This window comes from Taurulus bubalis (genome assembly GCF_910589615.1).
Source record: "Taurulus bubalis genome assembly, chromosome: 5".
In the NCBI taxonomy this organism is placed as follows: Eukaryota; Metazoa; Chordata; class Actinopteri; order Perciformes; family Cottidae; genus Taurulus; species Taurulus bubalis.
This window is the reverse complement of record NC_136593.1, coordinates 2,100,464-2,122,389: the sequence shown is the minus strand read 5'-3', so window position 1 is coordinate 2,122,389 and position 21,926 is coordinate 2,100,464. Positions and strand designations below refer to the sequence as shown.

The 21,926-nt window shown below is 44.9% G+C and overlaps 1 protein-coding gene across 1 annotated transcript in view; it reads right to left on the bottom strand.

The window, feature by feature from the left end:
• grm7 (glutamate metabotropic receptor 7) overlaps positions 1 to 14,163 on the bottom strand; it is a gene marked incomplete at both ends in the record, with an annotated part of 210,728 nt that extends 196,565 nt beyond the window's left edge. Inside the window, one exon of the mRNA XM_079217911.1 lies at positions 13,651 to 14,163. Within this exon, the coding sequence (XP_079074037.1) occupies positions 13,651 to 14,163 (513 nt within the window). The remainder of the gene's footprint in view (positions 1 to 13,650) is intronic.
• Between the last annotated feature and the right edge of the window lie 7,763 nt (positions 14,164 to 21,926).

Sequence of the window (21,926 nt, the reverse complement as noted above, 5' to 3'; positions counted from 1 at the left end):
ACCCCAGACCCCAGAGTGTTAAATCCAAAAGCTCATTATGGATCTTTTTCCGATTCATCGCCAGTGAAGGTCACGGCTATCGCCGCCGGCATAGAGAAGATACGACAGAGTCGTATTTAAGGACAGAAATAGTGCACGTCAAATAGTGCACGTCAAAGGACGAGCCGGGTGGTGCGTCGTCCTGCGGCGGCAGCGCAACGAGCTTTGAAGCGTCCTTCACTCGCTGAAAGTCAACACCCCCCCCAAAAATAACTTATTTACCCACAAGTCCGAGGGAGACCTGTCTGGCCTCGCTCCGTGTGTCCTGAAATCCTTGACACCGAGAGGACACTTGATGTGCAGCGTGGTGATACTGAAGTCTGCACACACACACACACACACACACACACACACACACACACACACACACACACACACACACACACACACACACACACACACAGTGCAAAATAAAGACGTTTTCCTCAGTAAAGCAGCTCTAGCTTCAGTTCATACTTTGATTATTTTTTTATCAGCCTTTACCGGTCTGACAACTTCACAAGCGTCTCGATCCGTGATCAGCTCCACGAGCCAGATGAACCTTCCCCTCATCGGTCTCATGCACTATGAGGACATGAACAGCAGACGACGGTTCGAGCCCGGAGCGGCATCCAGAGCGACGGGCCAGTCTCCCGGCTCTTTTGGCCGCTCTGTAGCGTTTCACATCTCTGATTGAGAGTCATTTGAAAACATAACGTGGCAGAAAAACACCTCTGTGGCTCGTTACCGCGGTGAATTGGCAGGAGGCCCGCTGCTGTATTTTGCACCTCCAGCGGCCCGCGGCGGCCATCGCTCAACTTAATGTGCTCGGTTTGAGCTCTGCGTTCTGCGGCTGGGAGACGTGGACTGGGTTTGTCCAGCCGTAGCCAGTTCATTTCATCACAGCACACAGGGCTGTGTGGTATAACCGCTATACCGGTTGCAAATTTACATACGGTATGAATTTTGTACATACTTTCTAACTTTAGTCATGGTTATAACTTTATAACAACAATTAATAACCCACAACTAACGCTCTTTAACAGGTAAAACATCACGACACAACAGTTTGTGACACATAAACAATTTGAAACACTAATAATTGTACATTTATAAAATTACACCGTCGAACTGCATGCTGGGTAAGTCCCTCCAGGTTTAGCTTCCTAACACCCTCGATGTACCATCGTACAAACAGCTGCTCGCCACTCAATAGCTGTTCAGTTGGCCGGTGGTAGTTTTCTGCGTCAATAAATTAATTTGTTTACTCGAAAAAAACGCCAGAATCTTACAAATACTGTGATATGAATTATTGGCCATACCGCCCAGCCCTAGCAGCACGTCCACAACAGAAGACGACGTGTGAACGTGCAGAAACGCGCTGCAGCTCTGAAAACAAAAACTTATTTCCCATCTTGTTTAATGGGCAGTTTTCAGTCCACAGCAACTTTCTGGAAGTCTTCCAACAGGTAGCAGTGAAGGAGCTGGAAGCGGCGCTGACAAGACAACATGCCCCCAGTCAGCTGACGAGGTCCGTGCATCCAGAGGAACATCCAGCTGGTAAGACCCAGAATAGCTAGTGAGAGTATGTATCTGTTCTGGCCTGGTAATGCTGCCCCTCCACCTGACCCCAGATCAGCGATGGAATGGAGGAACTCTGCACCATCGCCACCAACTGATTCTCTTAAATCCATAATCAAGGCCGGACCTGCCAGTGTGGACCTTGATCTTTACATCCATTTGAGTTTTTCTTTTCTTTTTGTCGGGACACATGCAATCCAACCTGTGGCGAGCTCTCAGATGACGGCTCAGCCAGAGACGACCCCGCGTGACTCTGCATGCCCTGAAGGGGGCAGCACACCACTTTGCTTTGAACACTCCAAGCTGAGCTTCTGAAAGCCATGGGAGGTCACCCGAAATCAAACGCCGGCCTGCACCTGGGGGCATGCTTCTATGTAGCAGCAAGACTAAACTAAGTATATATATAACTCAACATACTGTAGGTCGGAGCTATGAAGGCAGAAGTGGAAAAGGCTTCATTTTCCAGATGTAGCCTTGTTGCTGCCGTCATTAACCCTAGAACACTAACGTTAAAACGTCACACTATCACTAACGTCGGGTATATTTCACCCGATATAATGTACCTGATAAAATATCTCATCAAAAATAAATTAAAATAGAACAATACAATGCAAATTAAACTCAGACTAACGTAACCACAATCACTCGGGTGAAAATCTTCCGACGTTAGTGTCCTAAGGTTAAAGATGTTAGTGTTCTAGAGTTAAAGACGTTAGTGTCCTAGGGTTAAAGACATTAGTGTTCTAGGGTTAAAGACATTAGTGTTCTAGGGTTAAAGATGTTAGTGTTCTAGAGTTAAAGACGTTAGTGTTCTAGAGTTAAAGATGTTAGTGTTCTAGGGTTAAAGATGTTAGTGTTCTAGGGTTAAAGACATTAGTGTTCTAGGGTTAAAGACGTTAGTGTCCTAGGGTTAAAGACATTAGTGTTCTAGGGTTAAAGACGTTAGTGTTCTAGAGTTAAAGACGTTAGTGTTCTAGGGTTAAAGGTTAAGGTTCTAGGGTTAAAGACGTTAGTGTTATAGGGTTAAAGACGTTAGTGTTCTAGGGTTAAAGACGTTAGTGTTCTAGGGTTAAAGACGTTAGTGTTCTAGGGTTAAAGATGTTAGTGTTCTAGGGTTAAAGGTTAAGGTTCTAGGGTTAAAGACATTAGTGTTATAGGGTTAAAGACGTTAGTGTTCTAGGGTTAAAGACGTTAGTGTTCTAGGGTTAAAGGTTAAGGTTCTAGGGTTAAAGGTTAGTGTTCTAGGGTTAAAGATGTTAGTGTGCTAGGGTTAAAGATGTTAGTGTGCTAGGGTTAAAGGTTAGGGTTCTAGGGTAAAAGGTTAGTGTTCTAGGGTTAACTAACGACTGGATGTGACGGCTGTCGGCTGCATGCAGATGAAGGTGATTCTGAACACGAAGCCAGACACACAGAGCCGACGCCAAGACAAATTGTGCTTCAGGAATGTGGTTTCAGAGAGATGCTCCTCCTCCATTAAGAGTTATTCTCATGTTGTCTTTGAATAAAGGAATTCATTCTCTAAATCCATGGACAGTCACATAATACGCGCTTGAAGAAGAAAAGACAGGAGAGTGTCGAGCTTTAGTCGATCCCCATGGTGACAGTTAATTGGCTCAATTTAAGCTTGAGGATAAAAAATAAAAAAAACACTCCACTGAACTAAAGAGATCGGAGCCCAAAGCTGCATCCATGTGGAATCCCGACCAACTAGCAGAAAAACGAGGCGTTTTAATCCAAAACCGCACCGACCAACACAGGAAGCAGAGTCTGAGCCGTGCCCGGACCCACGGGAGCTTTCATTCTGCCGGTAATAGACGGGCCTGTGTGGCCGTGTGCGCTCAGAGGGTTTGACTGAGACTAATATTCCTAATATAAACCTGAGAGGGAGGTGCTTCTGGGGCTGCTTCATCCAGAGTTCCTGCAGGATGCATCACTTCTTCACGACTTTTAACACCCTTTGTAACACCTCATAGGATGCAATCTGATGATGTCATACGTTCGTCATACTGGTCAATGGATGAAAGTATGACGAAGAACCAGGCTTCACACATCCGCTCTTGGAAAGTTCTTTCACATGGCCTCCAGGGGGCGACATTCAATACAGCACGATGTTCATATAGTAAGTTATGGTCCATTTAGAGTCAAGCAGACCATAAAGCAGGGTATGCTTCAGGGGCGGGGCTACAAGGTGATTGACAGGTCGTGTTTTCACTTCATGGAAGGTAATTGAAACATTTTGGTCGCCTAAAAATGTCTGATCGAGTGTTCGGTAGCTCCGCCCACAAGAAAACAAGTTGGCAACGACCAATAACGAACAGGGCGATAGCAAACAAAACAACATGGCGACGGCCAAGATGACGAACCAGAGGCTTCAAAACTAGTCCACAAAACATCACGATGACTCCGCCCACTTCCTGAACGTTTCAGAGCCTCCTGCAGCTCAACAGACCCACTTCCGGCTTGTACTTCCATGCAGAAACATTTCAGAGCAGACCTTACCGCACACACAATATTTACAGGTTTTGTAAATGGAATTCAAGGCTTTTTTAAATACCGTATAAGGCTTTCTAAAGCAAAATAGATTCAAGGCCTTTGGAAGACCTGCAGAAGCCTTTTCCCTCTTCGTGCTGACTTCTCTAATATGACAGCAGAAATAATCTCTCTGCAGTTATAATAAAAAAAGGTGGGCTTGGACTATGATATTGGATGATAGATAATTTTATATTGTACTATAGATTTAATTGTAAATATTCCCATTTATTGCTCTCTGTTTATTCTTAAATATTAAATGTTATGCACCTCCCACCAGAACAAATCCCTTGTATGTGAAAACTTACATGGCAATAAATGGTTCTGATTCTGATTTGCTCCACAGACCTTCATTACCAGAACATTGTGATAATAATAGTGGATCCTACTTTTAATGCTGCTTGTTTTGCCTCATGGGAAAATAGTTTTGTACCTTTTTGGAAAAATATTCTTCTTTTCTTCAGTCATGTAGAAAGCCAACTCTCCCAGCAAAAGACTACAAATTGAGCTAAGATATTAAGAAAAAAAGTAAAGCCACAATGTAATATACAAAACAGAAAGACTGAAAAGGTATAGGTAGAAGCATACTGCTTATATATTCATATCCTAAATTGTTATCAATTAAATTAGATAATTAATTTGATATAAAGAACGTATACTCATGTGCAGACAACCTGTGTACACAGAAGTTACTCGGGGACGCTGTGTTTGATTCTTGTTGCCGATCACAGCTGCCCAGTTAGTTTTGTCACGTCCTCAAACACGTTGCCCACCGCTTCCCGTCCGGCTTCCACCCGGAGAGCAATGAAAGGCAGCTCCGAGGTGGTGCCGTCTACAACCAGCGCAGGCGTATAGTTTTGGTGAGTCAGCGCTCCCGTTGAGGCACTTCAATGAATATAGGTCAGGGAAGGACGAAAAATGCATGTCCAAGAGTTATGAGTCTGTGTGGTTTCCAAAAATAAAGTCCCAGAAAGTGGCGAAGCCTTTTGCTCGCAGCCGGTGGGAGCTGTGGTGAGTCCAGGTGTTTCACATCAATCCAATTCAAATTTTAGTCACCTCCTCAATAATTCATGAACTGCTGATTCCTATTCAGGCTCTAAATGAAGCTGCAGCCTCTCGTAGCGTACGAGGAAATAACCTTCACCCGTCCATCAGAGGAGACTGATCGCCCAATAAAACCCACTCAGATACTTATACCCCTGATGTAATATAATCAGGCAAGTCCCCTTTGCACTGGGGCTCTCAGCTGTCTCAGGGTCAATTGGAAAAACGTTTAAATTAAATTACATCATAAGGAAGCTCACGTTAGTTAAAATGTGCCTCACAAAGACGTTCAAATATCTTTGAGCTTTTATTCTGAAGGGCTGATGATGCTTTGCTTTCCCTGTTGCTGTTTCTGCTCCACTGATGTGAGCTGAAGTCAAACTATTTAGTCATGTGAAAATGTAGAAGTGCAATGCGACGGATTTGGATTTCTACAGCAAAAAAAGTTTGGATCTGCTACGACAACGCAACAACAACACCGTGCCCTCTTTTCACGCTCGGCTCGGTCGGCCCACATTTATTTGTTCTGCTCCTCCTGACCTGCATTCACCGCCGGCCCTGTGGGAGGAAACCGGAGCGCCGAGAGGACTTCCACCAGGGATTGGCCCCCGCGGGGCCGCTCATCCCGCGGGGGCCACGGTGACATAAGTGGCAGACTGAACTGCACCGACTCCTTTTTTTTTAAACGGGCTAAAACCGCGTGCCGCTTAATATTCATGCGGAAATTACCCACACGTCGGATATTTCACACAGAATTATGGAAAGAACGTTTGACCAAGGTCTGATATTTAGCACTTCTGAGCCGCTGGAATGAGTCTCCATACGAGACGGGGTGGCCATCCTCGCCCGGAGCCGCGGCCACGCCGGCTAACGGGATCGGCTAACGGGATCGGCTGTGGTTTGAATGGAGAGCCGACTCGCCTCGCGGTTTAAATTCTCCCCTCTGATGCAAAGTCAACCTCCCAAAAGTCTCGGCTGCTCGCGGTCCCATCAGTGTCGGGTTTTTTCTCTCTGCAGCTGTGGCTTCGGGCTCAGCCTGAAGGAAACCCCGCGGGTTCAACTCCCAGCACGGCGAGCGGAGAGCACACCGGGTGAAGCATTCAGGAGAGTCGAGTAAATAAAAACACACTGTTGTTCTCCTCAGGTGTGGTCGGATGGAAGTAAAGAAACTCCGACATGAACTCATCGGATCGTAGTTACTTTGTGTGACATCGTTTATGCAATATGCTGGATATTAGCTGAGGGCTCATGGCTGTTATAAAATAAGATTAGATTAGATATTCCTTTATTAGTCCCGCAGTGGGGACATTTACAGGATTACAGCAGCAAAGGAGTAAAGTGCAAGAGTAATAAATAAATATAACTATTTTGCACAGTGTATTTATTTAACAATGTGGTACCAGACCAATGTGGTACCAGTACAATGTAGTACCAGAACAATGTAGTACCAGAACAATGTAGTACCAGAACAATGTGGTACCAGTACAATGTAGTACTAGTACAATGTAGTACCAGAACAATGTAGTACCAGAACAATGTAGTACCAGTACAATGTAGTACCAGAACAATGTAGTACCAGTACAATGTAGTACCAGAACAATGTAGTACCAGTACAATGTGGTGCATGTTTGGTCTCATTTAAGATGTTCCACACACAGCAACACGGCACCTTTCATCTTTTTGTTTGCCTTAATAATTTTTTTGTTTCACATCGGAGCAGCCTTTGCTATAATTAAGTTGGCTCATTAGTCATATTTTCATCTGTTTACAGAAAGAATCTTGTAAAAGCAGTTTCAATTTAAATCTTCAGTTTTTTTCGTGACTCATTCAATCTGAATATGTTTTTTTCTGCTCTGATGATATTAACTCATATTTCATCACATACTGTTCCAGGAAGTATCGTCTCCTACCGGCTGCCACAAATGCTGATTTCATTATCATTATATATGAGTATAAGTATTTTTTTGATATACTCAAATATAGTATTTTTTTCTTGTCTGTGACATGTCATATATATACAGTATGTATGTATGTATGTATGTATGTATGTATGTATGTATGTATGTATGTCTATATATATATCGAAAAAAACTATCCAAAAGTCAAAGTGATTTCATTTACTATTATTCATGGCAAAGAAGAGCTGGTCTGCGGCTCATGAAGAGACAATGCTGAAACATTCTGCTTTCTCTAAATCACGTTGAATCCGTCCCCGTCTCGTCATGTGCAAAGAGCGGTGCATGAAGTCCTCGTTCTTGGTGGAAAAGAAGCCGTGCTGATTCTACGGGGATTTGTTTGTTTGTGTTTTTTTGTTGCTAAAAGCACTGATGGCCCATTTATTAAAATGAATACGGTCCCGTATGGCGGACTCATAATAAAGCGTATGTACCTAATGAGCTGCGGCCTCCTGTCAGCCCTCCCACTCTCTCCCATTACCAACCCAACCCGCCGCCCACTCACGTGGAAGCTGCTGGCGCTGCCCGACCAGCCCTGCTGCCAAAACATCCACTTTTAAAACGAGAGACGGAGGAGAAAAGTTACATGTTCATGTTTTCTAGTCTAGAAACAAATACGGGCGTTGTCCTCCAAACGTGCAGCGACGGGAGGGTTTAACCCTCGAACACTAACCTTAGAACCCTAGAACACTAATGTCTTTAACCCTAGAACACTAACCGTAGAACCCTAGAACACTAATGTCTTTAACCCTAGAACACTAATGTCTTTAACCCTAGAACACAAACATATTTATCCCCAGAACACTAACACCTTTAACCCTAGAACACTAACATCTTTAACCCTAGAACACTAACACCTTTAACACTAGAACACTAACGTCTTTAACCCTAGAACACTAACATCTTTAACCGTAGAACACTAACATCTTTAACCCTAGAACACTAACGTCTTTAACCCTAGAACACTAACGTCTTTAACCCTAGAACACTAACATATTTAACCCTAGAACACTAACATCTTTAACCCTAGAACACTAATGTCTTTAACCCTAGAACACTAACGTCTTTAACCCTAGAACACTAATGTCTTTAACCCTAGAACACTAACGTCTTTAACCCTAGAACACTAACACCTTTAACCCTAGAACACTAACATCTTTAACCCTAGAACACTAACGTCTTTAACCCTAGAACACTAACACCTTTAACACTAGAACACTAACATCTTTAACCCTAGAACACTAACGTCTTTAACCCTAGAACACTAACGTCTTTAACCCTAGAACACTAACATCTTTAACCCTAGAACACTAACATCTTTAACCCTAGAACACTAACGTCTTTAACCCTAGAACACTAACGTCTTTAACCCTAGAACACTAACATATTTAACCCTAGAACACTAACATCTTTAACCCTAGAACACTAATGTCTTTAACCCTAGAACACTAACGTCTTTAACCCTAGAACACTAACACCTTTAACCCTAGAACACTAATGTCTTTAACCCTAGAACACTAACACCTTTAACCCTAGAACACTAATGTCTTTAACCCTAGAACACTAACGTCTTTAACCCTAGAACACTAACGTCTTTAACCCTAGAACACTAATGTCTTTAACCCTAGAACACTAACACCTTTAACCCTAGAACACTAATGTCTTTAACCCTAGAACACTAACGTCTTTAACCCTAGAACACTAACACCTTTAACCCTAGAACACTAATGTCTTTAACCCTAGAACACTAACGTCTTTAACCCTAGAACACTAATGTCTTTAACCCTAGAACACTAACGTCTTTAACCCTAGAACACTAATGTCTTTAACCCTAGAACACTAACGTCTTTAACCCTAGAACACTAACGTCTTTAACCCTAGAACACTAACATATTTAACCCTAGAACACTAACATCTTTAACCCTAGAACACTAATGTCTTTAACCCTAGAACACTAACGTCTTTAACCCTAGAACACTAATGTCTTTAACCCTAGAACACTAACATCTTTAACCCTAGAACACTAGCGTCTTTAACCCTAGAACACTAATGTCTTTAACCCTAGAACACTAACATCTTTAACCCTAGAACACGAACATCTTTAACCCTAGAACACTAACGTCTTTAACCCTAGAACACTAACGTCTTTAACCCTAGAATACTAACATCTTTAACCCTAGAACACTAACGTATTTAACCCTAGAACAGTAATGCCTTTAACCCTACAACACTAACCTTAGAACACTAGGGCGTGTCTAATTGAAGGTGGGTGTGTCTTATTGAATGCAGGTGTGTCTTATTGCATGTGGGTGTGTCTTATTTAAGATAGGTGTGTCTTATTGAAGGTGGGTGTATCTTATTGAATGCAGGCGTGTCTTATTGCATGTGGACGTGTCTTATTGAAGGTGGGCGTGTCTCTCTGATCCAATCCCTGTTTAGAGGGTGAAAACATTTCGATGGGTTTTAACATTGAAGGAGATTTTTCCTCCACTGGACAAGACTCACATGTCCCAGGAACTTGTGGACCAAAGAACAAGTTCATAGCTCCATTATTTATATTTTGAATCATGTTTTATTGACGATTCCCTAATTTTTCATCCGATTTTGAGCCCTTTTTCAGGGTCCACCCCATGATACCTGCTTTTAGTTTCATGAGAAGTTCTGTCGGGTAAAATAAAGGAAGAGTACTTCAATTTGCCTCGTATTGTTGTATTTTGAAGTATATTTGATCAGGTACATTATATCGGGTGAAATATACCCGCCGTTAGTGATGGTGTGACTGTTTTTACCGTAGAGTTCTAGGGTTAATGACTCTGTCTCCCCGTCAACATGCATCTGTGTCGAGTGTTGCAGCCTAATGAAGCAGACCAAGAGGGGAGCAAACAAGAGGAAGAAAGATGGGACGAGGAAAGACTGGATGGGAAAAAGAAAAGCCGAGAGAGGGAGCGGAGCCGTGCCAGTGTCCTGGAAACCGTTTCCACTATCTGACGATCCGTTGATTAGATTGTCTATAAAACGTCACAGGAAGTGAAAAGTAAAGGATTCCTGTCACAGACTCCCAGAGCCGAGACGTTGTCAAAAACATGCAGTGAACTATTACATATAACTATATATCATGTCATATCTTGAAGTTTCATTGACGAAACAATCAATGAAACATTAATATAATGTGAAATGTGAAAATCTAACTAATACACACACACACACACACACACACACACACACACACACACACACTGAAAACTAGCAACCTGCTACTGTTTATTTTGTTTATGTTCAATAAAGTTTCAACACTTGCTTCTCAGTGATTTTAGAGACGTTTGAGTACCTTTTACAGCGCCATACAAATAAAACATATTATTTTTCTTATTTTTCTTATTGAAATGGGTTCAGAGTTAATATGTTTCTGCTGCAGAGCCAACTCGTCCATTAGGGACGTCAGGATGTGAGGGAGTGAAAGCAGCTGTGAGCAGATGACTCCTCCATCAGGGGGCAGAATGATTAGACTCCTTTCTTTCTATCCAGTGTGGCGTTAAACGGATCTTATCTTCATATCTGACCCACTTCACGCTCGTTTGATACAAAACGTCTGCAGCGCCAAGTTAAATGGACATTTTGACTTCTTAGGATGAATAAGCAGCGGCGTTATGGTGGGATGAGGACGTGGTGGTGGACAGTTCATTCCATTCATACGTATTGAGTGGAATATCAGAAAGATAAAGTTGTTTACTTTCTTTTTCTTTGGTTTTTATTTTAATTTGTTTTGCCTTGACATGACTTTCAAAGTTATAAAAAAAAACATCCGGAGTTTGGTGATCATTCGTATTCTGAAGCTTCTTGGCCGTTGAAATATTTTCAATATCAACACATTCATATTTTTGGTCAGCCCCGAAGAAATTACAAAAGTTACTGAGCTATGGCCTCATAATTAAATAAGAAAACTACTCAGGCCAAAACACGGTTGCCCATCACTGATCACTTTTGGGCCATGTTGCCTCCTTAACACCTCAACAACATCCAGGTGTTCATCTTACTGCTTCTGTCACAATAAATCCTCCGGTTTATTCCGAGTTCATGTGTTCACCTCTTCACCTGTAGAGTCTTCGTCATGATGTCATGTAACTAAACTTCTCTTTAAAGAGGTTTGTTCACACATTCAAAATCTCATTTATATAACTTTATCCTTTCATTCCTACATATATTCTGAGGGTTTTATTACCAAAACATATTGTGTTGTATTGCGTTTGACAGTTAGGAGCTTTGGTTCCTGATCCTGGTCTGTGGATTCATCTTCAGGAACCGGCTCCTGATTTCTGGAAAAAGACTGTCCAGTTTTTTCAAATGTATTCCTTCCGCCCTTTGAGCTTCACTGGTAAACTGCACCAGGACCAGGATCAGGATCAGGACCAGGATCAGGACCAGGACCAGGACCAGGACCAGGACCAGGACCAGGATCAGGACCAGGACCAGGACCAGGACCAGGATTAGGACCAGGACCAGGATTAGGACCAGGATCAGGACCAGGATCAGGACCAGGATTAGGACCAGGGCCAGGATTAGGATTAGGACCAGGACCTGGATCAGGACCAGGACCAGGACTAGGACCAGGATCAGGACCAGGATTAGGACCAGGGCCAGGATTAGGATTAGGACCAGGACCTGGATCAGGACCAGGACCAGGATCAGGACCAGGATCAGGACCAGGATTAGGACCAGGGCCAGGATTAGGATTAGGACCAGGACCTGGATCAGGACCAGGACCAGGACTAGGACCAGGATCAGGACCAGGATCAGGACCAGGACCAGGACCTGGATCAGGACCAGGACCAGGACCAGGACCAGGACCTGGATCAGGACCAGCACCAGGACCAGGACCTGGATCAGGACCAGGACCAGGACCAGCTGCACTCTGTGGGTTCAGAGTGAAGCTTCAACGTGTGGAGAACGGAGAGAAGGAGCTCTGGGAAAAGCGGTGGAAAGGATCCTGTGAGGTCTTTAAATAAAGTGCTGCCCTCTGATCACGAGACACTCCGAGACACTGAGGAGCTGCAAGGGTGAAGGAATAAAAATATGAATGAAACAAGATACCTGGATCCATGCAGTGATGCACTTCATTTGAGCTTCGGGGTCGAAAAGAGAAGCAGGAAGGAAGAGGAACGGATTTGCACCATTTTGACTGTCTTTAATGTCTTTTTGATATTCATCTTGTTTATTGTATATTGTGTATACGTATAAAGAGCTAAGTGAAACCGGAGACAAATTCCATGTATGTGTAAACACACATGGCCAATAAAACTGATTCTGATTTGTCCAAAATCTCTCTCTCTCTCTCTCTCTCTCTCTCTCTCATCTGAAACCAGTTCAGAGAGAGGAGGGTTGAGGTCAGTTTCCAGTAAAAGCAACACAAAAAAATCTAAATCTCTTTTTTCCGAGAGCCCTGGCCGAGAGGGCAGCATGAAAACAGTGTTCCCATAGCAACCCTCCGCAAACAGACCAAGACACCTGGCACATCCTGCAGACCAGACTACGGACAAAACCAAGTGAAAAATAAATAAATAAATGAATTGAAACTAAATCCAAAAGCAGCATTTTATCCGATCAGCACCGTTTATGAATAACTGATGATCCTGTTGCTCCGACAACGGCATCCCACCATGAGACGCTTCAAAGCTTCTCGCCGTCGCAGAAGCATCACTTCACCCTGGACACACACACACACACACACACACACACACACACACACACACACACACACACACACAGACACACACAGCGGACATCTTCTCAAGCAGCAACAGGAACGCTGACGTCTGATGTCCTCAAGACGCAACAAATACTGAGGACAGGTCTCACAGCAAGAACACACACACACACACACACACACCAACCCTGTCTCCTAAAAAGTATGTTTCCTAACATGTGAGAGTCTGCTGATGACTGCAGTGTTCACTGCACTGGATGGAGTTTACCGCCTGCTCTGGGCTGCATTCCCAAACAACCCGACTCAGAGAAGACGGCCCCGGTGTGGCGGCCGCTACTGAGGGAATCCTGTTCGTTTATTTTCCTCCGCAGAGTTTAGACATTCAAATATGCTTCAATTCAGCGGGAAAGCAAGAAAACAAAAACACAAACACACGTTGATTATGAACGTATTTATAATGCGTCAAACACAAACGTGATGCGGGAGAAAATACGTGTCTAATCAAACGTAACTGAGAATGTGTTTGAGTTCTGGGGGAACGTACTTTTTAGGAGACAGGGTTACACACACACACACACACACACACACACACACACACACACACACACACACACACACACACACACACACACACACACACACACACACCTCCAGCCGCTTATGGAAGAGATTTGAAGTTTGTAAAGTTGGAGCTGTCAGTCACACCCACCACCTGTCACTCTGAGAGGGTTTCACCGGGTGACGTAAGAGCTGATGATGATGCTGATGATGATGATGATGATGATGATGATGATGATGGTGATGGTGGTGATGGACCCCTACCTGGAAGAGCCGCAGGATGTTGGCCACCATGATGGACACGGAGCTGGCGGACGCGCCCACGACCCCCACCACCTTCTCGGGCTTGACGAACAGCGGCGGCTCCCCGTTGGTGCAGCGCACGTCGGACGTGTCCTTCTGGATCAGCGCCTGCACGAAGGTCAGCGACTGCTCCAGCGCGTACGTGTCCCGCGAGCAGGTGTCCAGGATGCGCGCGCCCAGCGTGACGTTGGGCAGCAGCTCCTCGTCGCCGTTGATCTGGTCCAGCGCGTACATCATGGCCTCGAGGCGGTGGATGCCGTTCTCCTTCTTGATGTCCCCGCACGGGACCCCGGGGCCCCCCCGGGCGTGCACGGGGAAGAGCCCGCCCAGCGTCACGTCGCCCTCCACGCGGATGGAGTGCGGCGCGTAAATCTCCTGGGAGCCGGCCAGGTGCAGGTTCAGGAGCGCGTGCAGCATCCACAGCACCCGGAGGGTAAAGCCCGGTCTCAGCTGGGGGGCCGCGGGTCCGGCCATGATGGGACCCGGGCTCCTTCTCTCCCGGAGAGACCGGGAGACGCGAACCAGCGGAGGCTCTGGGTTTAGGGACTTTTTACGGATCCGAGACGAGTTTATTCCACGCAGAGGATAGGAGCCAGGTGGCGGGTCGTGGTCGTGGGGTCGCTGTAATCCCGCAGGTGCACGCAGCCGTTACGCGCACACGCACACGCGCTCCAGCCTCAGAGACTCGCACCCCGCTGAGAGCGCGCAGAGCTGCGGCTGCTGCGCGCAGCCACGGCCGCTTGTTGCTCCGGAACACATCGCGGGATGTCAGAGGAAGAAGAAGAAGAAGAAGAAGAAGAAGAAGAAGAAGAAGAAGAAGAAGAAGAAGAAGATAAGCGCGGTGTGTTCACAGAGGCAGCGGGAGGCTCGTCCCGGTATTCCGTGTGATGAAGAGCCTCCAGCCCGCGTTCCGCACTGATGTCATGCTTCAGAAAAATAAAACCATCATCATCATCGTCATGATAAGACGTGGTCACGCCTGCAGATGAAGATCAGACGGGTTCGATAGTTTCCACTGCGCGAGCCTGGAGCAGCAGGGGGAGAGGAAGAGGAGGGAAGCAGCGCGCGGGAGGAGGAAGGCGCTGAGCGACGCGAGAGAGAGAGAGAGAGAGAGACAGAGAGAGAGACAGAGAGAGAGAGAGAGAGAGACCGGGTCCTCTTCAAGACCGGGTCCTCGTGCCCCTCACAGCCCGGCCGGACAGCAGCACCTGCAGCCAGGCGATGCGCGAGGAAGAGGAGGAAGAGGAGGAAGAAGAAGTGGAGTGTGTTGTGTTGTAGGATTCCTGCGCAGAAACTGTCACGATGAACGAAACCAAGCGAGGTCTTCCCTCTCCCTCTCTCTCTTTCTCCCTCTCCCTCTCTCTCTCTCCCTCTCTCTCTCTCTCGCTCTCCCTCTCTCTCTCTCCCTCTCTCTCTCTCTCTCTCTCCTCTTGCTCTCTCCCTCTTTCTCTCTCTCCACCTCTCTCGTACACACATACACACACGCGCGCGCACTCCACCCCCGTGCATTCTTGCAATTATCAAAGGTGCCAAAACAATTGCCTCAAACACACACACACACACACACACACACACACACACACACACACACACACACACACACACACACACACACACACTAATAAAATAAACAAAATATTGTTTTATTTGTATTTGTTATTATGAAAGCTGCATTCAGAACAGTGTTCATGATGACAGATTATATTTATGTTTCATGATCAGCTGCTTTAATAATCATTTTTTAAGAATTGGTTATAAACCACCAAAAGTCTGCAGAACATCATTTAGGAAAAACACCATAGTTATCAAAGGGGAAGAAAATAATCCTTCATCCTGTTCTGCATCTACTTGTTCATCATCATCATCATCATCATCATCATCATCATCATCATCATCATCAATTATACCAGCTAATAAAAATCAAAAATTCCAATTTTTAGTTACATACAGTGTTGGGGTAGTTACTCAGAAAAAGTAACTAGTTACACGTTACTAGTTACAAATTTAACTAGATTGTAACTAGATTACTTTACTAGTTGCTGCATTTGAAAAGTAACTTCACTACTAGTTACTTTACTTTCCATTTTTTTAAGCAAATGTCCAAATTAACTGCAAAGATACATTTTCAATAATAATGTATTATTATTAATTAATATAATTTCCAATAATAATCGCGTGAGTCACACGACACTTCCTGCATGAACAATCTACCGTAAACATTGGATTACGAGCCGCTACTACCTTCGCTCAGTGTCCCGTTAGCTCCCCGCTGTAGCCAGCTGGGGCTCCTGCTAGCGCTCCGTCACTTCCCCGCTAACTTCCGTTAGCTCCCCAAAAACCACCGAAGGTAGCGGGACCAGACTCGACACCCGACTTGGGCAGAGGGGTCGCGGGCAGTAGCAGTAGCAGCAGCAGCGCTAGCTAGCAGCTTGTTGCTATTGCTCATGCAGGAAGTGTCGTGTGACTCACGCGCCACTAAAAGAGAACTTTTCGGACTGGTAGAAATGTCTTGGGTAACGCAGGAAAGCGCGTTCCTGAGGTCTAGTAAAGTTGTGTAGTTACTGAAGAGAATTTAATGATTTATATAGTTTAACTGAATAATCTGTTTATGAGATAAGCTTGCTTCATGCAAAAGAGAGTGTGTGTCTGGGCTGAGAAACCGCACAACTCCAACTTCCCACTCTGTGGTTTCGGTTCCACAGACCAATGGCACTTGACCTTTCCCGACCCGGTCAGACAGAGGCCGATGCTGCCTTACATGTACATGTTGCCCGAGTTGAACCCTGTAAGCTTGCTTTTAGCCTTAACGGCCTTATACGTGGCACCTTATCTGGTTCCTGCCTGATGAACGGGGTTTCGCTTTCTGCTTCTTTGTTATGACGGTTGCCATGGTTACAGACAGAGCAACTCATCCTGGTGACATTTCAATGGCCAATGTACTTATGGACCGCTCCCCCTTTAACGTATTTGTCAAATCTTTGGAGTCGGATAAGAAGGAAGTCAGATAGAGAGGATAAGTACCCCTCGCTCTCGGGGTTCGGGGCTCACTCATCCTGAGGCGTGCTGACCGGTTGAAGGTAGACAGCAGGGGAGCGGAGTCCAAGGCCTTGTAGTAGGCATGCATTCCATGTTTGTGTAATAATGGCTTAAATAAATAACCTTGATTGTAATATAACCTGTACTGTCAATTCTTGAACACCCGAGGAATTTCCTGGAGAGGACAATTCTTCCCTTCATTACCAATATGTTGAGTGTAATGCGTTGCTTTACTTCGTTACCTATAATAGTAATATCGTTACTGTAATCCGTTACTTTGTAACTCGTTGCCCCAACACTGGTTACATAACATGCAAACGTTTATCTAATCAATCTCCTACATTTGAATCCATACAATAATAATCTGGGCTGTTCGTATTACAATTCATTATTATTATTATTATTATTATTATTATTATTATTATTATTATTATTATTATTATTATTATTAATCAAGGATCCCCAACAATGGAAATGAAATGTGGATAAAACTGTGATTTGAATATTAGACCTGAATAAAATTCAATCAATGACTACTACTGTTAGTAGTAGTAACTGCAGCAGTAGTAGTACTAGTAGTAGTAGTAACTGCAGCAGTAGTAGTACTAGTAGTAGTAGTAACAGCAGCAGTAGTACTAGTAGTAGTGGTAGTCGTACTACAAATAGTAGTAGTAACAGCAGCAGTACTCGTAGTAGTAGCAGTAGTACTAGTAGTACTAGTAGTACTACTACTAGCAGTAACAACAGGACGGACCAGAAAGGCAACATTTATCTACAGAACTTTTGATGTCCTCATTTTAAATGACACAAAGTTAAAAGGAACATTTGTGCAGAAGCAAAGAGATGCAGAGAGAGGCAGAGAGAGGCAGAGAGGCAGAGAGGCAGAGAGGCAGAGAGACAGAGAGACAGAGAGGCAGAGAGGCAGAGAGACAGAGAGGCAGAGAGACAGAGAGGCAGAGAGGCAGAGACAGTAATGCCTCCGATCCGCTATCAGGTAAACGCCGTTAGCTCCATCAGCCGTGGTCTGCGTGGTTAGCACCGTTAGCTAGAAGCGTCGCCATGTTGAGAGCCGTTGAGAGGCAATCGAGATGCGGTAACCCCGGCATCGTACACCTTTAACCCCCACTTGGGGTCGTTTTTCCTTCTGTAGCTCTTGTTCCCCGTGTTCCAGTAGGACATGAACCCCACGTGAGTTATAATACTACACTATATATATTTTGATCATAGCTATGAACATCCAGCAGGATTATGAGCAAGATTTGTCAAAAATGCCTCCTCGAGCGGTCCCAGAGTTTTTCCGACTCTATGGTTCAGGGCCTTTCGGTACAAAAAAAGAAAAGTTACTTGTTTTATGGGAAAACATTGTCTGATTTTTGCATGCTGGGACTCAACGTCTTCAGGGGCTTTCGCTTGTGCGCTAAGACCCGGATGCAGAGACATCCACCGGTCACGGAAGCCTCTGCACTCCAAAAACTCCGCCGGCGAAAAAAAAGAGGAGCTATGGCCGTTTTGAGACTTTTCAGGTACAAAGAGGGGGTTTGTGAGGCTTTTATTGTCAGACTCCCACAAGCCTTACGGTCACAGGATGTGTTTGTTAATTACAACCGACCTTGTTAAGGGGTACTTATCACGAGTTTAGTGAAACGTCACGGTCACAGTTACGTAAGTATAAACTGAACAGTTAAATAAGCCACCATTTTTTAACCAAAGGTATCTTCTCACGAGCGTTTCAGTATTGTAGGAATGTAAATGAAGTTAATACACGTGGTTGCAGAGATAATTGAATTTGAAAAAAAGAGGCGAAATAGGGCTGAGGTCAAGAGGTTTTAAATGATCAATTCAAGGTTGATGCTGCAATTTTTTGTATTTTGACAGCAAGAAAAAAGTATATTTCAAATGTTGAGGCAAACGTGAACTGAGCTGCTGATCACGAGATCCGCTGCTGATTGATTTCTGCTTTCATGAACTCAAATTACAAAATCCATTTGAAGGCAAGGAGAAGACAGATGTCATTATGAACCAGTGGAGCCAGCATGAGGCAGAGTAAAGTAGGACATGGGGTAAAGGAAGGGTGCGTCCTGACAGTGTTGGGATGCGGCCGTGGTTTCCCTGAGGCAGCGCTGCTTCACATTCTGCTCCCGGAGAGGGAATCCGCTCCGCTCAAAGTCTGAATGACTGATTCCATTAATGACCGAGTCGCATTAAAGATTTAGCGGCACGGAGTGTTAAAATCAGAGCAGCTCGTTTTTAACACCCAAAGCGGATATGAGAATCAGTTATTATTATTGATGCTAGTCAGTTAACCCTATAAACAAGTGTTCTACTTCACATGATTCAGGGGAAGCTCTCCTGTCTTTATGGTGCGGTGCGAAGTCATCATGCATTCAAAATGTTCAAAAACAACATTCTTATCTTATTTTGTAAAATACCACCATCGTTTGTTTTTTTACGTGAAAAAGTTGTATTTCTGTGTCTTGGAGCTCCATATTTACATGGCTGCAAATACACATTTTACTCAGTTATAGACATTTATTGGATCATATTATTTAGAAATATTGATGCTATGCTAGTCTTTGTATCCTGTTGCATCCTGCTGCATCCTGCTGCATCCTGTTGCATCCCGTTGCATCCTGCTGCATCCTGTTGCATCATGTTGCATCCTGCTGCATCCTGTTGCATCATGTTGCATCCTGTTGCATCATGTTGCATCCTGCTGCATCCTGTTGCATCATGTTGCATCCTGTTGCATCATGTTGCATCCTGTTGCATCCTGTTGCATCCTGTTGCATCATGTTGCATCCTGCTGCATCCTGTTGCATCATGTTGCATCATGTTGCATCCTGTTGCATCATGTTGCATCTTGCTGCATCATGTTGCATCCTGTTGCATCCTGTTGCATCATGTTGCATCTTGCTGCATCATGTAGCATCCTGCTGCATCCTGTTGCATCCTGCTGCATCCTGTTGCATCCTGCTGCATCCTGCTGCATCCTGTTGCATCCTGCTGCATCCTGTTGCATCCTGCTGCATCCTGGTGCATCCTGTTGCATCCTGTTGCATCCTGTTGCATCCTGGTGCATCCTGTTGCATCCTGTTGCATCCTGCTGCATCCTGGTGCATCCTGTTGCATCCTGTTGCATCCTGTTGCATCCTGGTGCATCCTGGTGCATCCTGTTGCATCCTGTTGCATCCTGTTGCATCCTGCCTGCGGAGCTCGATAAATGGGCCGGACGTGTCTGACCTCGCATATCGAGAGGCTCTGGAAACGTTCTTCCAAAAGCCACGAAAAAAACACTGCATTGACAAAACCTGCACACTTTGTGTTACAGGTACAGCAGCAAGAGGAAATGCAGATAAATAACTTCATTGAGAACTTCACAGAGTACGAAAGTACACAGTGCACGGACATAAAACTAAGTAATTAATAAATACATGGAGAAATGCCTGTACTTTCGGGTAAATGTTTAAGTTACGCCGTTAATAGGTTACACTTGAATTCTTTGCACCTTGCCAACCCTGTGAGGTCCCCTTAAAGCTGTGAACCCAGGGGAAACACTGTGTTCCCATTAACCACACGTCCCTCCTGCCGGTGACTTGCAGCAGCTTGAGCCGTCCCCGACCCCCAGAGTCCCGCAGCAGCACCAGAGATGTTTCCGACACCTCTTATTCCTGTTGACACCCTTCTGATCTGGTGTCTTTGCCGATGTAGCACTTCCTGCCCCCGGATTCACCTCGAGAGAGAAGAGGACGTCACAGAGATCGCTGGAGCAGCGTGTTCTGACTCCTAAAGCTCTTGTTGTGCTCAAACATCTTCAGAGGGCAATAAGGACGTCGTAGATAAGTAGTTATAATAAAACAGATTAATTCAAGTCAAGAATAGGTTGTGATACATCCTCTGGTTGTATAGAAGTATATGCTTCATGTGTTAAAGCTGCATTCTCTCTCCTGACCACCAGGGCGTTGGGGGTGGGGGCTCCTCTGGTTGTATAGAAGTCTATGCTTCATGTGTTAAAGCTGCATTATTTCTACTGACCACCAGGGGGCTACTCCTCTGGTTGTATAGAAGTATATGCTTCATGGATGCATTTAGTCAATTATGGTCATTTAGAGTCAAACAGACCATAAAGCAGGGGATGCTTCAGGGTGGGGCTACTGTGATTGACAGGTTGACACCGTATGTCACTCTTCCTCATTCCAAACATGGTAACTTCCGTTTATCAGTTGCAAAATAGCCAAGATGGCGACGCCAGAATCACCAAACTCGAGGCTTCATGATCGTCTCACCCGGAGTGACTCACCGAGAGCGAGCAAGTCAAGGTCTCCAAGGACGCTCGGCGAGCCAAACACCACTCGATGAAACGACACAACTGTTTCTCTCAAAGCTCAAACTAAACATTTTCTCCTTTGATTCCGTAGGAGAAAAAAATGCAGCAAGTGCACAATTGTTCACACATTACCAGGTAATTGAATTGTGGCATTGAATTCCACTCAGACAGCGAAATGAGCCATCAGACGGAATATAATGAACCGCTCACTTCGACGCCCAGTCGCTCACAAAGCCGGTAACCGCTGCCTCGGCAATTGCAGGGAAGTGACAGGTCGCGTGTTTGACACCACGGAGTCCATCATATCTCACGCGTGTCGTCAGAGCGTCCTTGAGGGATTCGCCCACCTGGCTGCTCGTCCCCGCTTCTGTCCAGATGGAGGAGTTGCTCTGTTGCCGCCTCCTGAAAAGTGGCAGTGAGATACGATGACGCTGATGATGCACAGCGTCATTCGTTCAGTCAATCAAGAGGGAGAAGTTAGTGGAGGGTGGAGTATAGATCTAGCTCATCCCGCTGTTGTTGGCGACATCCATCCGGCCAGAGGTCTTGAGGTTTGAAGGGCAGGTAGAAAGTTCAAGAAAAAAAAAGTTCACACGGAAAGTTCAACCCTCTTTCATCACGCAACAAAAATACAGAGTGCTCTTTCCCAATATTTTGATACACATTGCACTAACCTGAAACCAGGGGTTCTCAAACTTGTTTTGTCACGCCCCACTTTGGAGGAAGAAAAATGTTCACGCCCCACCACCCAACAAAATGGTGCATGCTGAATTTTGATTGAAATAATCGTTTGTGACTCCTCCATCCGTGCTTTTAAAAAATAATAGAATAAAGAAAATTGCATTCACTTAAACCAGATTGCTCCATCAGACAAAAG